This window comes from Loxodonta africana, chromosome 16 (genome assembly GCF_030014295.1).
Source record: "Loxodonta africana isolate mLoxAfr1 chromosome 16, mLoxAfr1.hap2, whole genome shotgun sequence".
Lineage (NCBI taxonomy): Eukaryota > Metazoa > Chordata > Mammalia > Proboscidea > Elephantidae > Loxodonta > Loxodonta africana.
In genome coordinates, this window is record NC_087357.1 from 61,103,353 (window position 1) to 61,123,072 (window position 19,720).

Sequence of the window (19,720 nt, forward strand, 5' to 3'; positions counted from 1 at the left end):
TTCCCTATTTTCTGTGCCAAACAGGGCTTTTGCCTGATCCTAATACATTATATTGACAAGTCTGATGCTTCTGCTAACTCATTTTCCTATTATGCGTCAGAGACGTGTAAAGAAACAGTCTTGAGACATGCGTAAAAGTGGCTACTATGTACCTAGTAGTTAGTTGCTAATCTTGCCTTCAAACAAGGCTCTACACCTGAGGTGTAAACATATTATAGTAGAGCAAGGAAAACATCGTATACACAAAAAAATATTCACTACCTTGATGTCAAAGTCTTTATGAATTTAATTACATAGGCAGCTACTTGTAATATAACTGTGTAACCTTCAATTAATATCACAAAGCACATTAAATTAACAATACCAAAAGAATCTATAACTGTTGTTTCCTGGAAACAAAAAAAACCCCAAACCACATCCACTGCCTTTGAGTCACTTCCATCCCATGGCGCTTTATGTTAGAGTAGAACTGCTCCATGTTTTCTTGGCTTTCAGTTAATATGAAAGCAGATCGCTAGGCCTTTCTTCAGAAGAACCACTGGGTGGAACTGAACCACCAACCTTTATGTTAGTAGACGACCATAAATCATTTGCAACACCCAGGGAACTGTACGATGAAAAGCCTCATAAAATAAAATTGAAATCCAGTCTAAAACTAGTTTTCTTTTCCAAAAGCTTTCTCACTTTTCCCTCCAAAGCTTACATGGTAACTCGCAAAGGTTTTCTAACTGCTTATATTTTAGACAAATGGGGATTACCACTGCTGTTACACATTGTTAGATGGTGCTGAGTTGGTTCTGACTCATAGTGACCTTATTTTACAACACAATGAAACATTGCCCAGTCCTGCTTCAGCCTCACAATCATTGCTATGTTTCAGCCCATTGCTGCAGCCACTGTTGTCAGTCCATCTCATTGAGGGTCTTCCTCTTTTTAGATAACCCTCTTCTTTACCAAACATGATGTCCTTCTCCAGGAACTGGTCCCTCCTGATAATATGCCCAATGTATGCGAGCTGAAGTCTTGCCATCGTCGATTCTAAGGAGCATTCTGGCAGAACTTCTTCCAAGACAGGTTTGTTTGTTCTTCTGGCAGTCCATGGTATATTCAATATTCTTCACCAGCACCATAATTCAAAGGCATCGATTCTTCTTAGGTCTTCCTTATTCTTTGTTCAACATACACATGCTATGAGGTGGCTGAAAACACCATGCTGTGGGTCAAGCGCACCTTAGTCCTTAAAGTGACATCTTTGCTTTTTAAAACTTTAAAGAGGTCTTTTGCAGCCAATTTGCCCAATGCAATACATAGTTTTATTTCTTGACTACTGTTTCCATGGGGGGCTTATATTTTAGATACATGGTGATTACCACTATAAAGAGCTATATATTAATCCTGATCACTATGAGATTTTTACAATATTTAAACAGTAGAATAAGAAGATATATAGCTAACAGAATATACTAATGCAGGGCATATAGGTTATAGTCAGAAAAATGATATGCTAATAGACTAGACTTTCAAAATTAGTATCAGTAGCAACACAACTATCTTGTTCGAATAAAGACTCATGGAAATAATATACATATAACAAATAAATCAAAATTATTATTTTTTTAAATTTGGCAAAGAGAAAACAAACGTAATAGGGAACAGAGAAAGAAGGCTATAAAATGAATGTCAGGAAGTGTTAGAACAATGCAGTTAGACCTACCAATTAAAAATACCAAAATATGTTTATGTGGTTTTGAAGACATTTGACTGCCTAAAATGCATTTTGTACTATGGTCTCGCCTTTTATTTATATTTACATATTTTTGCATATCATAGAAACACTGAGCTGATGGTCAGACATGCCTCCCCATTGTTCAGATCTCTGTGGGTAAGTACTGATTGTATAATAAAAAAGGTCAGAGAGTGAGGCTTTAATAATCTTATTAGCTGGAAAAGATGCTGATGGCTAAATCACGGTTCATCTATCTAATACAGCAGGCTGAGAAAAGAGCTGCCGTGAATTAAAATGACATTTGTTCCAAGCAGCTTCACAGGAGAATTCTACCAAATACTAAGACAAGAGTTGACACCAATTCAACTGAAACTATTCTGGAACACAGAAAAGGAAGGATACTCCTGAATTCATTCTATGAAGCCAGCGTAACCCTAATACCAAAGCCGGGCAAAGACATCACTAAAAAATAAAACTACAGACAAATAACTCTCATGAACATAGTTGGAAAAATTCTCAACAAAATCCTAGCCAATAGAATTCAATGGCATATCAAGAAAATAATACATAATGACCAAGTGGGATTCATACCACACATACAAGGTTGGTGAAATATTAGAAAATCAATCAATGTAATCCATCACATAAATAAAACGAAGCAAAAGAATCACATGATCATATCAATCGATGCAGAAAAGGCATCCAGAGAAAGATGTCGTTTATAAACACTTTCATGCAATATTGTATTAGAAGTACTAGCAAAAGCAATAAGGCAAGAAAAGGAAATAAAGGGCACCCACATTGGTAAGGAAAGAGTAAAACTATCCCTATTCTCAGGTGATATGATGCTATATATAGAAATCCTTAGGACTCCACGAGAAAGCTTTTGGCACTAAAAGAAGCATTCAGTAAAGTAGCACGATACAAGATCAACGTACAAAAATCAGTTAGATTCCTCTACACCAACAAAGAGAACTGTAAAAAGGACATCAGAAAAACAATACCATTTACTATAGCCCCCTAAAAAGATAAAATACTAAGGAATGCATCTAACCAAGGACATAAAAGACCTATACAAAGAAAAACACAAAACACTACTGCAAGAAACCAAAAGACCTTCATTAATGGAAAAACATACCATGCTCTTGGACAGGAAGAACATTGTGAAAATGTCAATACCACCCAAAGTGATATATAAATATAATGCAATCCTGATCCGAATTCCAAAAGCATTCGACGGGATGGAAAAACTAATCACCAACTTCATATGGAAGCAAAAAGGCCCTGAATAAGTAAAGCTTTGTTAAAAAAAGAAGAAAGTAGGAATCCTCACACTAGCTGATCTCATAACCTGCAATATAATCATGGTAGTCAAAACAACCTGGTATTGGTACAATGACAGACACATAGACCAATGGAACAGAATCTAGAACCCAGACAAAAATCCATCCACCTAAGGTCAGCTAATCTTTGACAAAAGATCTAAGTTTACCGAATGGGGAAGAGAGAGTCTCTTCAACAAATGGTGCAGGCGAAGCTGAATATCTAGCAGTAGATCCATACCTCATACTATAGACAAAAACTAACTCAAATGTATCAAAGAACTAAATATAAAACCTAAAACTGTAAAGATTATGGAGGAAAATTCAGGGACAACACTAGGGGCCCTAATACGTGGCAAAATTAGAATAACAAACATAACTAAAAATGCACACACAGAAGATGAACTAGATAAATGAGACTTCCTGAATATTAAACATTTATGCTCAACAAAAGATTTCTCCAAAAAGAGTAAGCAGAGAACCTACATATTGGGAAAAGATTTTTGGATACAATATACCCGACAACAGTCTGATCTCTAAAATTTATAGAAAACTTCAATACCTGAAACAACAACAAAAAAGGACAAATGATCCAATTAAAAAATGGGCAAAGGGTATGAATGTACACTTCACCAAAGGAGTCATTCAAGCTGGTAACAAACATACGAAGAAATGCTCGCAATCGTTAGCTATTAAACAAACAAACAAATAAAAAACCACTGCTGTAGAGTCTCTTCTAACTCATAACGACCCTACAGGCCAGGGTAGAAGTGCCCCATAGGGTTTCCAAGGAGCGGCTGGAAGATTTGAGCCGCCAGACTTTTGGTTAGCACCCAAGTTCTTAATGACTGTGCCACCAGGGCTTGTGTTAGCCATTAGGGAGATGCAAACCAAAACTACAATGAGATACCATCTCACCCACACATCACTGGTGCTAATCCAAAAAAAAAGAAAATAATGAATGTTGGTGAGGTTGTGGGGAGACTGGAACTCTTATACACTGCTAGTAAGAATGTAAAATGGTATAACCATTACAGAAAATGGTACGGCGCTTCCTCAGAAAGCTAGAAATAGAAATATCATACGATCCAGCAATCCCACTCCTAGAAACACAGCCTAAGGAAATAAGAGCCATGACACAATAGACATGCACACCCATGTTCACTGCAGCATTATACACAATAACAAAAAGGTGGAAGCAACCTAAATGCCCATCAAGAGATGAATGGATTATCAGACTGTGGTACATACACACAATGGAATACTATGCAATGATAAAGAACAACGATGAATACGCAAAACATCTTACAACATGGATGAATCTGGAGGACATTATGCTGACTGAAATAAGTCAATCACAAAAGGACAAATATTGTATGAGACTGCTATTATAAAGTAACAACAAAAGGTTTACACACGAGAAAAAAACAAGAACTCTATGATGGTTACCAGGGATGGGAAGGTGAGGGAGAGAAAATTACTGAAGAGATAGTAGACATCTGTTAATACTGGTGAAGGGAAAGGCAATACGTAATACGGGAGAAGTCAGCACAGTATGACTAAGGCAAGATAAGACACCGAGAGCAACACAGGAATAAAGGACAACAATGGAAACCCTGGTGGTGTAGTGGTTAAGTGCGACGGCTGCTAACCAAAAGGTCTGCAGTTCGAATCCACCAGGTGCTCCTTGGCATATGGGGGCAGTCCTACTCAGTCCTATAAAAAAAACCAAACCAAACCCACTGCGGTTAAGTCAATTCCGACTCATAGCAACCCTATAGAGCAGAGTAGAACTGCCCCCACAGAGCTTCCACGGAGCGCCTGGTGGATTCAAACTGACCTTTTGGTTAGCAGCCGTAGCACTTAACTACTATGCCACCTACAGGGTCCCTGTAAGTCGGAATCATCTTGATGACAAGGGGTATGGTAACTACTGGGCCTTTATGGCACAGTGGTTAAGTAATATGGCTGCTAACCACAAGGTTGGCAGTTCAAATCCACCAGATGTCCCTTGGAAACCCTATGGGACAGTTCTCCTCTGTCCTATAGGACCCCATGGGTAGGAATCAACACGACGGCAACAAGTTTGGTTTTTTTGGTAACTACTACAGCATAGACAATCCTACAACAAAAGTATTAACAAACATAATCTACAAATGTTACAAAGATAGATATGCCAAGAAGTGAGGGAGGGGGTAAGGGCGCACATACGCATACACACCAGCAGATACAGGTTTGGTGGTAGAAATTTCTAAGTACATGATAGTAGGTGCTCCTCGTGTATTAATATAGACAATAAAACAGACAAGTGACACAGTCAGGCTCGAAGGCAAAGACCATAGACCCTGGGGACATCTACATCAGCCAGCACAACACAGTTCTTAAAAGACAATGTTCTACATCCTACTTTGGTGAGTAGCACCTGGGGTTTTAAGTGATTGGTCATCTAAGATACAACTATCAATTTCCTCTAGTTCAGTGCAAAGGAGAGTGAAAAAAACTGAAGACCCAAGGGAGCAATTACTCCAAATGACTTATGGACCACAGCATATATGACCCTAAGACCAGAAAACAATCACTCTGACTCTGATTACAACCGAGGGTTCCAGACAGAATGTGAGAAAAACATAGAACAAAAAATCAAATTCACAAAAAAGACCAGACTTACTGGTCTGACAGAGACTAGGAATCCCAGGGGCTGTGGCCCCGCGAACACCCATCTAACTCAGAGCTGAAGCCACTCTTGAAGTTTACCTTTCAGCGAAAGATTAGCAAGGCCTATAAAACACATTGTGAGGAATGTGCTTCTTGGATCAATTAAGTGTATGGGACCAAAAGGGCAACACCTTTCCAAAAAGAAAGTCAACAAGCCAGGAAAGGACAAGAAAACTGGAAGAATGGAACTGGGGAGGAAAGGGAAAGGAGGACAGTGCTGACAGTGTGAGGGCTGAAGCCAATGTCATGAAAGAATTCGTGTATAAATTTTTGAATGAGAAACTGATTTGCTCTGTAAATTTTTACCTAAAAAGTACAATAAAACAAATGATAGGGAGGAGGGAGAAGAGAGGAGAAAATGACATTTGTTGTTTTTAAGACACTGAATAGTCTGTCACCAAGTATTTTAATTCTAATACTTTCACAATTCTAAGTCTCTCATTTCATTAGAATTTGCCCCAATATTATCAGGCTACCAGTAACAGGTCAAAGTTTCTAAAGCTGCCCTGTTAAAGTTTTTCTAGAACACTTACAGAATGAAAAAAGGGAGGACTTACTTTCTTGTTTAACTTTGTATTATCTCTAGCTGTATAAACAAGCTGAACACAATTTTTGTGTCATTTTACTACAAAATTAGAAGTATTAGTTTCAAAGGCTATTTTCAAATAGGAACCCTGGTGGCACAGTGATTAAAGCACTCAGTTGCAAAGCAAAAGGTGAGTGGTTTGAATCCACTAGCCACTCCACGGGAGAAACACGGGGTAGTTCTGCTCTGTCCTATAGTGTCGCTATGAGTCAAAGCAGACTTGACAGCAATACGTCTGGTCTGGTTTTCAAATACAAAGACTGTTTCTTCATTTTCTAAGAACTGGGAGATAATGGTGCTACGGGCAGCATATTCTTTAACATTTTGATTTGAACTTTATGGGCCAGTATTTAGAAAAATCAATTCATGCTAGTATTTGTGACTTAAGTGCATGACTGTGTAATTAACAGGTTCTAAAAGGGACTTAAGATTCCTGCACAGTGGAACCCAAAAGCACAAAGGCCTAACCTGAATTTGGGCTTCTTTAGGAATTATCTGCCTGAAGTAAGAGGGTGGATCCACTAATAAGGCTAAAAAATGTGGGTGCAATTTTATTCTAGAAAATCTGGCCATTAGTAAATTGTGGTTATTTTCATTTCAAAACAAACTTCGTAAAACTTCCTTAATATTCATAAAAATGGTTAAAAAAACAAACACCACATTTAATTTTCCAGATCAATGATCCTAAAGATGAGAACAAACATTACACAAAAATTACAATTTCTATGAAGTTATGAACAGACCTCTAGAGCTCTTCCTTTCCTTTGCCTTGTAACAATCTAAGCAAACCACAAATCCACATTTTTGGCAGACCCAATGAATGTTAAACAATGTTGCTTCACATGCATCACACATCTCCCGAACTCCTCTCACTGCTCTTTTCCAGGCAATTTTGGCTGAAATAGAGAAAACAAAAATTTAAAGGCAAAGAGAAGAACTCTGAAGACTATATTAACTAAAGATCAATCACAGATTTTTTTCCAAGTTAATTATTCTCTTCAGAAGACTCACAAATGATCACAGGTAAAAAATAAAAAACTGTTTCCATGCAAGGCAGATTCTCAATCTTGGCACTTTTGACATTTTGTGCTTGATAATTCTTTGGTGTGAAATGTTCTCCTGTGTGCTACGGAATGTTTAGTAGCATCCTTTGCCTCCACTCATTCCATGTTAGTACCACACCACCACCACCCTCACTCAGGCATGACAAGTAAAAATGTTTTCAGCCATTGCCAAATGTACCCCCCTCCCCACCAGGGCAAAATCACCCCTGTTTCAGAACCATTGATTTAAGGGAAGGAAAGAAAAGAAGCTGACATGTAGAGCACACATTCAGGCACTGTGCTAGGTGCTTTACGTAAGTTAACACAATTATTTTCTAAACAAGTCTATAAGGTAGTTTTCATTTCTATTTTTCAGAACTGATACTCAGAGGGGTTACTTGCCAAAGGTCACACAGTTAAACAGGAAGGAGGCTGAGATTTGAACACAAATCTATTTAACTTTAATGACTGTAATGACTCACACCAGATTAAAAACTGAAATAATTGTGATGAATTATGTCCTTATCTAGCAAATGCTAAAATTTCTGAATTTTGCATCCAAAGTGTATTTTATCACAGTAACTAATGTATGCAGGAATGGGAAAAATAGAGAAATGCTATTGTGATTTTATGAATTGTTAAACCATTCAATTCAACCTCCACTGGAAAATATGTGACCTTAGTTATATATAGGTGCATTTGTTCATAAACAAGTGTTGTTATTAAAAATAAAAAAGATTATGGAAGATAAGGGACTTCTTCCACAGAGTAAACATAATTAGAAAAATTCTGAAAACGAAATGTATACATTTTTAAGTATTTAACTTCCTTACCATCCTTTTTTACCCAGGATAAAGCTGTTTTCTCAGATGTTACTAGTTGACAGAACTTATCACCTATTATATCCAATATATATTTAGATGTTTCTATGTCTAGTTCATCATCTTCATAATTTTCATGTGTCCATAAACTGATAGCTTCATCATCATATTGGTCAGGAGAAGAGAAACCATCTATTCTAACCACTCCATTTTTACTAAATGACAATCTGAAACATTAAACCATAAGCATATTAGATTCCAATATATTAATAAAACCTAAGTCCAATTTTTCTAATTGTAAATTTATAATTAATTTTTTAAGAGAAAAAGTGTATTCTTCATGTACCCATACAATGAACTGCTGTACCTATTTTGCTCAATTTAAATAACTCATAGTGTTAGCTAATGACAGTAATAAGCAGTACCAATTTAAGTAATTTCAAGAAATAAGATTTTCCATATTGTTTATACTTAACTCCAACCAAATGAAAACTATGTCCAAGTATTTGATGCGTGACAAGAGGTAAAATGTTAATCAAATGTTGCCCAGAGCAAAGCTGTTGATTTATACAGAAACCTCTAGAGCTGTCAAAGCTCTAAACTGCCTTAAAACTTTCACTGGGAAGACAAAATAAAATGCCATGTACACATACCTTTTTCATTAGTTAAAATGATACTAATAAAGTTATTTAGAGGAGGAATGAGATTTCAATAATTTACTAGGCACAATAATAATTCCAATTAGTATGCCTTCTTCTCTTAGCTTCTGACACCCAATTAACATGAACTATTACTTTTTTTTATTCAGGTAAGTTTAGGGTAACTGGAATGCTGAACTGTCATTATCTTTACTGGCTGGTGGTTATTACTCAATTATCTTATACTTGCTTTCTTCACTCTTACTAACTCAGACATCAGACATGAAATGTCTAAAATTTATCACAAATTATTTTGTATTTTTTTAAATGGATAACACCAACGATAACTCCTTTTACCCCTATTTTCCATACTTTATTACCTTACCCCTTTCCTTTTTAAAACCAATTTTCTCCCTTTCTCAAAATGCATCATCTTACCTCAGCTTTGTTCTATTAGCTCTATCTAAACACATTTTAGTTAAATAAACTAAAAAAATTTAGTTTAGAAGTGTTTCCTAACTTCTTAGGAAGATGATGATGGTAATTAAGGGAATAACTGCAGTCAAAATTAACAGAACATTCAATATGCGGGGGTACTACATTATGGACCTTATCTCATTTAATCTTCATGAAACCCTCCAATGTACCTACCAGTATTATTCCCATTTTGCAGATGAGACAGGCTTAGAGGTCCTACTACAGTTAATAAAGTCACACAGGAACTAAAGGGCAGAGCTGGGAGTCAAACCCAGGACTGGGTGATTTCAGAGTCTGAGCCATTAACTTGTCTTGTTACTGTTAAGTGCCCTGGAGTCAATTCTGACTCATAGCAACCCAATGTAACAGAGTAGAGCTGCCCCATAGGGTTTCTTAGGCTATAGTCTTTACACAGAAGCAGAACACCAGGTCTTTCTCCCACAGAGCTACTAGATGGCTTTGAACCACCAACCTTTCGGTTAGCAGCTGAGCAATTTACTGTACCAACAGGGCTCCTTAACTACTCTCTACTGGCTAGATTATTCTTTAACTGAACCCTTACAAATCTATTAAAAGTATTATTTAATAATAATAAATAAAGCAGTATTTAGGTAAATAACAACACTAAGTGGGTTTTATATTTTACTACGAAATCAGTGAAATGTGACATGGTACTAACAAATCCTTGTTCTTGTGATGCCTATATTTTTACATCTGTAAGTGTAAAATGTGTATTTAACAAGTTGAATGGCCCATATTTTTTTACCTAGATTTATGAACTATTTGTGATTACTAGCTAATTGCTCAGATACATATGCTACACTGCCCTAGTCAGAACATATAAATTAATTTTCAATATGAAAGAAAAAAAAAAAAAAACCATTAACATTTTCTAAATAAGAAAAAAATCTTTCAGAAAGGAAAGGTCATATCAAAAAAAGTAGTAATGTGAATAAATACTTGTTCAAACAATTAGCAGTTGTTAAAGTTAGCACTAAGAAATTATTTCTGGATAAATACCCTGATCAGGTATTTTCACTTACCGTCTAAAGTAGTAAAACCTACAAAACACTGGTGAGTGAGTTGGTTCTTCTCCTTTTTTACTCCGAATAAGTCTACATTCTCGGCACTTCTGTAAATTAGGCCCTATCTCACAGCAAGAGTCATCCTGTAAAAAGGACTCCCCAGTTTGCTTCAGTTTCTTGACTTTACGCCAATCTTTTAACACTGAACGAGGAATGCCAGCTGTAAAATTAGTACAGAAGTATTAGCAATAAGATGTTTTGTAGAATGTATACTCCTTGAGATAAAGTTCAAGCCAATTATACAATTCTGACAATACACTAAGCTTGTAGAGAAGAAGCGAAGAGATTATTTACAAGTTCCAGGTACTCAGTAACTATAAGTCCACAGCAGCATTTCTACTCACATATTATTCCACTAACCAGAATGAACCAGACTCTTGTCAGTATACTGGAACGCGGAATTCAGTATATTATCAAATTTTCAGTTGACTGTCATCTTTACATATTAAATATTCATGTGTATGTAGCAAATATAATAATTCTTGATATTTATACTATGCAAATCTAGAACTAAAAATTAAAACCCCATTGCCATCGTGTCAATTCTGCCCCATAGGGTTTTCAAGGCTATAATCTTTATGGAAAGCAGACTGCCACATCTTTCTCCTACAGAGAGACTGGTGGGTTCAAACCACTGACCTTTCTGTTAGCAGCCAAGTGCTTAACCACAGTGCCACCATGGCTCCTTATAACTAAACATAAACATACAGCCCTAATATTCAGAAATTTGTTTTACAGAGGAGGAAACTCAAGATTCACAGGAAGAATTTAAAGACCAAATGTTAGTAACTTTTAGAAACATCTGTTGTCTTGAAATACTTAATCTGATTCTCTAAGGTGAATGTAGCTCATTAAGTGCTGACTTTTTATTGCCTACATTTGGGAGAGGAGGGGCTAAGAAGCACTGAGCTGTGTTTCTTCTGATATCTTTCCCTTATTTTAATTCCATCCATTCGATACCAATAAATCAGTAGGAGCAATACCTTTTAGAACAGTAAAAGGGTTTGAAGGAAGTACAAGAAAAATAATCTTGGTTGCATTTTTTGATGTCAGAATGAAAAAAAAGGCATCAAAAAATCTAAAGAAAAAACATCACTAAACAGTCTAATATTTACAAGGAAAAAATCTATTATACTGTGTACCATTTTCCCATCACATTCATTAACTTGAGTTTAACAATTGTAAAAAACACTGGCTCAAGTAATCAGTCATCTATAAAGCAGGAGGAACCCAAAAAATGATAAATTTTGCCTATTAAATTTTAATAAATATATTCATTTAAAAGCAAGCCATGCTAGGACAAGCAAATATTTGTTCACTCTAATTATAACTTTGTACTTATATTGCCCATATAACTTTATCTAAACATCAGACATAATGAGATTTACATAGTTTGCTATTTGTCATGTTGCAAAAATAAACTGTATCTTATACTCTTCTGTTCTCTAATCATGCCCGTTTTGCGGAACAGAGGTATGACTATTCTCCTGAGATTATATATATCTTCCAGAAACTTGCAGGAAAAACCCCTTTTCAATAGCAGAAGTCTCTTGTCCAGATCTCCCATTATCTGTTGATAGTGTAAGCAGTACAATTATAGAAAGATCACATCTCTCAACATAGGAAGTACTATGTTTAAACTACAGGGTGGCCCATTTAAAATTGGCTCCAATTATTAAGTACTTCTAGGACTGCTGCCTGGTTCTCTACAATTACATATATGCTCTACCCATCTGTCTCCAATTTAGGTCAATGAGCCATTTGGCTTAATCCACTAGAGAAATACACATAGATGAGCATGCTTGCATATACATACATACACATGTACACTTACGGACTGACATTGTTGCCAGAAGGCTTGTATAAAATGTTTGCTATTTCTTTCTTCACTGTGTGTAATACACATTTCTCCTACGGACTATATAAAAATTTCGAGCTTTTAGAAGTCAGAATGAACAAAGGAAATGTTACACTGCTAATAAATTTTTATTTAGCATACTTGCTTCCAACCATTTTTTTAAAAATTACACTAAAATAAAGTAAATGCAATCTATTTCTATTTTGAATAGGAAACAACTTTTAACCAATATGCTTTTAATTCCACAGAATGGAACAGTTCAAAAAGTATGGATTACCATGCCATGGTGAACAACTGAAACAATAATATAACGAAGAACCAGACATTTCAAAGGAATCTAATTTCTGTGACACAAAAGGTACTTAAAGCTTTTTTTTCTAATGAATAAATGAATTATAAAGATATGAAGGCACAGTTCAAATGGACAGCTTTTGATATTGTAACTTCTGCTTCTAGTCTAGGCCACATGTAACTATAGCTAACTCCTTTTATGAATTTTATTATAATAATAGTGTATATAATAAAACTTCATCCTCCAATTCTGTGCATCTAATCTTAGGTTGACATCCAAAATCTAAAAATGTGAGACTACGGCACTTGAGTCAACAAAAAATATGTAAGTCAACGGATATTTCTGCTTCCTTCATACCCTAAGAACCTTTCCAACCTTAGTTCCCTATTAGCAAAACCACAAACAGTTGCTCTAGCAACAGAACACTAGGGAAGAAAGTAAGAGAGATATGCTAACGTTTACTCTGATTTTCCATCACTTTAAAATGTAAATATTTTGGGGGAGAAATTAAACTCAGATTATAGTTAATCTACTGGTTTTGTGTGTTATGGATCTTGTATTTAAATTTGGTGGGCTATTTCAGATCATAAAAAATTAGTCATGGAAAAGCAGGCAACTTTTAATTGTCAATAACAAAGGGCAGCAGATAAGAGACATTCTAAAAGAGCAAATAAAGCAATATCTATTGTATCCGACTTTCGAATGCACTAAGAAACACCATGCCCCAGTGCCATCGAGTCAATTCCAACTCATAGCGACCCTGTAGAAACACTATTAGATGTATATTTGTAAGTAAATAATAATGTAACTATAGATGTATACAAGTGCATATAATCATATTACATGCTCAAGTACTGGCTTAACTCATTCTTTTTAATTGACTATGACTGATGACAACTCCACTGAACATTAAACAAACAAACAAAAAAAGGTCCTATTTAATCCAGGAAGTAGGTAAATCTACTCAGGTTCAGAAGTTCCTTGATTTATGAACTCCCAACTGAAGAAACTTTTCTAGGTGGCCGAGAAAAAATGCAAGTCAACTCTGCCTATTATTAATAGTCGGCATTAACAGTCACTTATTACTTTGAACTTGAAAACAAATGGGACTTAAATAGACTTTCTGAAGCTAAATGTTAGTTACCAAGTAGAGATTTGACTAAACATCAACAACTTGGGGGAAAGAAAGTGCTGATTCTGGCCTTTGTCTTAGACTTCTTACTTGTGATCATGACATCCAGTCTCAAAGTGAAAACAGAACATGTATACTTCATTAAGAGTTTTGTAAATATGACTTCCTAAGAGTTTTCTGAATGATGAAAGCTGGAAGGTTCCTAAATCTGTTTTCTGTAAGTTTAACTCAAGCATTTGAATATCTGACACCAAAGTAAATGCTATGTGAAGGCAGAAGAGAAATTTTGACTGTAATAAGCCTATTATAAACTCACTGGGGGACATGATAAGAACATAGGAGAAAGAAAAGGCAACACTGTATATATTCAAATAAATGGCACGTTTCCTTTTATCCTTCTCATTGTCAATCCCTCTCCGTCTTCTGACTATATTTGTATTTCAGTCTATCAGCCTCTCTGTCTCTAGTTGAGCTTGTTTTCCTTGGTTCTGTCATTTCCTTACTATCCTTTTCTATGATTCCATCCTCCTGTTTTTTTCTCCTTCACTTTGCCTCTGGTTTCCACACAGGCACGTGGGAAAACCTCATTCAGTGAAAAGGCACAATAACAGTCTTAAAACATCCAAGTGCTTGTCAAAGTACTTCTTGAGTGTCCACATTGTCACAGATATTTCATACACTGTATGTGGATGAATACACGGATATAATAAACTATTAAGTGCTTTCTGCATTGTGCAACATACCTAAAAAGAAATAAGCAAACTGAGAAATACTTCTAGAGTAAATATACAGAAACACTTCACAGTGAATATTATTGGTAAGTATCACATATTTTGCCTTGCTGCAGCCATAGCCATAAAAGAAATATTAAACATCAGTTTTGTAGCTTTTACTTACCATGTAATTTATTCTTAAATACAGAAATAAACACATAAACCATTATCACCTCCCTCTTTTAAATTTTTTAGCCATTAAGGGCTGTCGGAAAGAGTAGTGTTACTAGTTACATAGCTGGTAATTTCAATAGCTGTCAATTCTGTCACCAAAAAGACAGAAAGGCAAAATACAGGCCAAATACACACTATTCTTAAAAATGTGGCTTAACATAAGTATATATCAGTGAGATTTCTTTTCCAATTATATCCTGTTGTAGGTAAATATCTTAGCTAATATTAGCTATTTACTTTTGGTGTTAACATCTACAACTGCATTTTGATAGTTCTTAGCAATGATCAGAATTCTGACTACTAAAGTAGACACTGGGTTTTCGCCAACAAGTGCTAAGTAAACCATGTATTTCTACAAAATCTTTTTAAGAATGGGGGGGCAAGTCTTCTCATTTCCTCCTACAGGGTGCTTGTGAAATACAGAAATAAGGTCAGTGAACCCAGTGCCGTCAAGTGAGCACATACATAATTCTAAGGCATGCCAGGAAAGGGACAAGATGTCTGCATGCACACTGGTCTTTAGAGAACACACAGCCCTTTTCCCCACGTTAGAAGAAAGAAAGTAATTTACGTACCGCTATTACTGTTGCTCTGCAACTTCAATTTACTTTTTTCTTTAGCACTCCTGCTGAGAACCCCGTTGGGTTTCAAATCTTCTTCTATTTCACCTTTTCTCTTCTGCAAATCATTCTGCTTCTTTTTGTAAGTTGGCTTCGGCTGCCTTTTAGTCCTTTGCTCTGACTTGCTTTCACTTTCATCGGAGTCTCCACTTTCAGAGCCAGATTCGTAAGTTCTTTTGGCTTTTCTCCTACTGACTTTATCATCTTTTATATATTTATCAACTATGATCTTACTATCTACACTATTTTGTATATCATTAGATGTAGAGGCTATTAAATTGACAGAACATGGCTTAATAATTTCTGATACAGAGTTCCCTGAATTTTCCATTTTATTAGTATTTTTATCTTCTTCAGAATGTCTAGTGAGCCAGGCCTTTTTCACTTTAGTATGGTAGTTCGGTTGACTTGTCTGGGATGCTTGCCCATTTCCTACAGAGTTTGCTTTGTTTATTGTACTACAGACCACAGTGCTTTCCAAGGGAAGGGAGGCTGAGGATGTCAGATTTTTCACAGTATTAGGCTCAGTCTCACCGATGCTACTACTTTTATACTGAGCAGCAGCCAATGCTGCTTTATGCTTTTTTAAATGGATAAAATCAGTTGTGCCTGAGAACCCAGTGCTGGGCTGGACAGCATTTCCTGTCTTACTACTGGCTGGTGTAACTGAAGCTGTGGTGCTGACCTTGCATTCCTGTGCCTGAGCCACTGACTGACTAACACTTTTTGAAGAGATACATTCTAAGGATGTAGAGGCCAAAGTGGTATTTGATAAAGAGTAAATTTCTTCTGAAGCACCCCAGCTGGAACCAGTGGTGGTAGTGGCAGCAGATGTAAATATATCCGTTTTGGTATTACACATTGTATTTACAGCAGACATGACTGAACTGGGAACAGTGCCCTGTGAGACAGACTGAAAGATTTTTTCAGATTTTATATGAGCACTGTCTGAATTCACACTCGGCAGAACGATTCTACCAGTCTCTCCGGCTTCTGCTGGTTTGTGGCAATCTGTTTGATTTGCCTCGGTTGAAGATCTTTCACTAAGTCGCTCTTTGGAAGCAAACTGCATTGTTGACATGCTCTCATATTTTGTACTAGAAGGTGGACGTACAATGACAGATGCCATAGCAGCCTGTGACTTTCCATTGCTTTTTTCCATGTGCCATTCAGCTTTCTCTTTGCTGAGGTTATTATTAGATTTCCACATTTCTGTCAAACTCTGTTCAGAAGAACTCTTGAAATTTGCCTGAGAGTCTTTAGGCTCGGGTATCAGAGTTGGAGGCTTTTGGGATTCTTGAACTTTTGCACCAGCATTCACTGGCATCACTGGAGTTAAAGTTGGAGGGGAAAGGTTACTATAGCTGCTTTCCTTTCTTTCCAGGCTGTGATGGATTGGTGGGTGAAATACTGGTGCTCTATGTAAAGCAGGCATACTCCGGAGTGTATTTGTAGAAGAAACTGTCAAATGGGTAGGACTCCTACAGTCGTTTTGGAAAGTTGTTACTGAGTGAGATGAAATTTGATGGGGAATATGTTCTGGTATCTTGCCTACTAAACCTTCACTTTCTGTTTGGTGTTTAATTAAAGGTGGAGGCTTCGAAAGAGATGATATAAATGAAGTCAGAGTTTGAGGATTAGCTGCTGCTGCAAGGCTACTACTCTGCTTTTCTGTGTAAATATTTGAAATCTCTTTGGATGGGTATGATCTTGGTGGTTCATTGACTACACTATTGGACAATGTAGTGAAATAGTTACTTTGGGGCAGACTCTGAGGCACTGAGTGCTTCATTTTATAAAGATCTGATACTGAGCGTTCTAAATCTTTGTCTTGTTTGATGACATGGCTTTTAGGGCTAGAAGATGACGATGCCACTCTGGAATAATTCTCTCTCTCACCCTCAAGCCCTTTGATTTTAGTTGTAAAGGGAGCAACATCAATACTTTCTTGAAGAATTCGTCGGTGCTCCTCCTTATATTTGTTTAATCTCTCTCCAGTCTCCTGGGGTGGCCTCTGTAATTGATTCAATAATGGATCTACAAAATGCCTGTGCAAAAGACCATCTTTTCCAGTCTGTGACCTATTTGGATCCAGGTCATTTTTTGCTGATGTGGACGCAACAGATCGTAACGGTTCAATAAAAGCTTTCCTCTCAAAGTCTCTATAAATAAAATAACAAAGGTTTTTGTGATTGCTTTTTCTTATATAATACAAAGATAGTTTCTATGCAGTATCTTCCTATTATGAAAGTAAAACATGTCTTTGCATTATTACTGAATAAATTAGGAGGTACGGTATATCAAAATAGAACTAATTTTTTCAAAGCCTAGTTTTAAGATACTTATTAACATAAAATTACCTATTTAGAAAATAATTAAGAAAAATTATGAAAGACAGGTAATTCTAAGGTTCAAGCACCGGTGAACTTACTCTTTATGATGGTCAGCTACAGTTTTCGTGAGCGGTGGACTGGAATGCGCTGTAATTTTAAGAGGCCGATGAGGCTCTGCACTGGATGGTCTGACAGGAATGTGACTAAGTAATCCAATGCCATCTGCTGCGGTCACAGGGGTGGGCTGATGTAACCAAGGGCTGGGTGAATTCTATCAAAACAAAGCAAAGCACAGACTTCAGTTACTAGTGAAAGCTAAACACAGTACAAAAGTAAGTCTTTAACAACAATGCATACATGAAGCACAAACCTCTTTTTAAAAGCATCTTATGAGAAATATATACACAAATAAGTAACCAGCATAATTATATGGATTTTCCCATGTGATGCAGAAAACTAACCAGTGATAAAATACAATTTCCAGAAATTTATTATTTATTTTACTAAAAAGACTGTGAAATCAGTACTTTTAACATTGCGTACAGGGATGTACAGAAAGCCCAGCTTATAAGATTTCCTGAGAGTCTAACACTGGAAAAATGTATGTTGCTAATAGCAAAAACAGAATTTGTCATTCCTAAAATTCATTTATCAGAAATAGAAGTAATCAAGCTCATCTGCCAATTTTTGTTGTCAAAAACAATTAACTTTTTCAGTGTAACAATTTACTCTTACGATTGGCAAATGAGCACGTTTTTAAGGCCCAAATGCACACCATTTCAATATAAGCAATAAACAGTTTTTGTTTTTAAAGGATCATTAAATCTGTAGATATAATGAAGTTAATTCTCTTTGTATACACATGCTGCCTTTCTCATAATTGAAAATTTGGTGACAGAGACCTCTATATGTTGAGACATACAACTATTTAATTTCACGCTTAAATTAAGAATTGTTTCTATATTATGGTTCACTGACATTCTCCCAGGACATGTTTTATGACTTTGTCTACAGGGTGGGGCAATCAAATAGATGGAAAACACAACCTCCTTTGGTTTTAACAAAGGGAACAAATTTTACATCTCAAGATGAAAACTCACGAGCAATATATCACACCTAATACATGTTACTATAAAATTATTTAGATTAAAAACATACACTATAGTCATGAACCTCACGTAAGAGAAAAAAATTGATGTATAAACACCTAAGGATCATTCAAATATGTTTCAAAAAGCCTGAGATTGACAAGATCCAGAAATCTTAACTTGCAATCAACAACGGCAATAAGATTTTGCTTTATAAACTACCATAGAATTATTTCTTCATTTAGTGCCTTTTACTGTTATTCCTCCTTCACTTTTGCACAAACACTAGGGTGTAAAAGACCTTCACTTTTGCTCCAAATGTTATCTGAATTTATTACTTTATATCATCATTTTATATAACAAATAAAAATTTGATATGTTCATCTTTGTTTTAACAAGTTTATGACTACTGAGTAAAACATTTTATGTCCTTATAAACATGGAGGCTGGAATCATATGGTGTGAATGTGTGTACACATGACACATACTGAAAAAGGCTCCTTCCCCCCAAGCTATTTCTAAAAACACAGTTTGTCATAAAGCTATCGAAAAAAGACTCAAAACTATTTGTCAGATCTTGGCTCCTCTGTGTTCCCCTAGCCTCCCCTGTGTGGTTAACAGCTGCAATTACATTCATGACAAATAATGGTGAAGGATTAAAGCAAAAATGTGCGTAAACTGGGGCACCAGAGTCAGCAGGCCTGCTTTCAATTCTGGCAGAGATGCTATCGTAGTGACAAGTGACTAATCATTGACTTGACCACCTGATGTTGATGCTGTAGTATGGTTCTACCCACAGCAAGAACGGGAATCGGAAGCTTGTGATCAATGGAAGCACAATCCTAGGATTCAGATGCTACCAACATCAAATGTGGGGATGCTGGTGCACGAAATAATTATGGAGTTCACTGCTGACTATACTTAAAGAAGGCTGAAGTTCATATCAAAGTGGAGTCAAAAGGATTTGATGTTTACAACGAGAATAAACCACTAGAAATATCGTTCAAAACTGTTAGCACTGCATCTTGCATCACCAA

At 36.1% G+C, this 19,720-nt stretch overlaps 1 protein-coding gene and 1 long non-coding RNA gene across 7 annotated transcripts in view; one reads left to right on the forward strand and one right to left on the reverse strand.

The window, feature by feature from the left end:
* The window catches only part of JMJD1C (jumonji domain containing 1C), a 321,108-nt gene that overhangs the window by 20,202 nt on the left and 281,186 nt on the right, over positions 1-19,720 (reverse strand). For all 6 annotated transcript variants that reach the window (XM_064269625.1, XM_010589154.2, XM_064269623.1 and 3 more), the window contains 5 exons: positions 17,694-17,866; positions 15,218-17,424; positions 10,372-10,573; positions 8,226-8,440; positions 7,093-7,245 (listed from right to left, as the gene is read on the reverse strand). In XM_064269625.1, the coding sequence (XP_064125695.1) occupies positions 7,093-7,245; positions 8,226-8,440; positions 10,372-10,573; positions 15,218-17,424; positions 17,694-17,866 (2,950 nt within the window). The remainder of the gene's footprint in view (positions 1-7,092; positions 7,246-8,225; positions 8,441-10,371; positions 10,574-15,217; positions 17,425-17,693; positions 17,867-19,720) is intronic.
* Positions 318-15,229, forward strand: LOC135227932 (uncharacterized). Its single transcript, XR_010318104.1, has 4 exons — positions 318-1,074; positions 1,831-1,882; positions 12,520-12,629; positions 12,831-15,229. It is a non-coding gene; the product is annotated as an uncharacterized LOC135227932 (long non-coding RNA).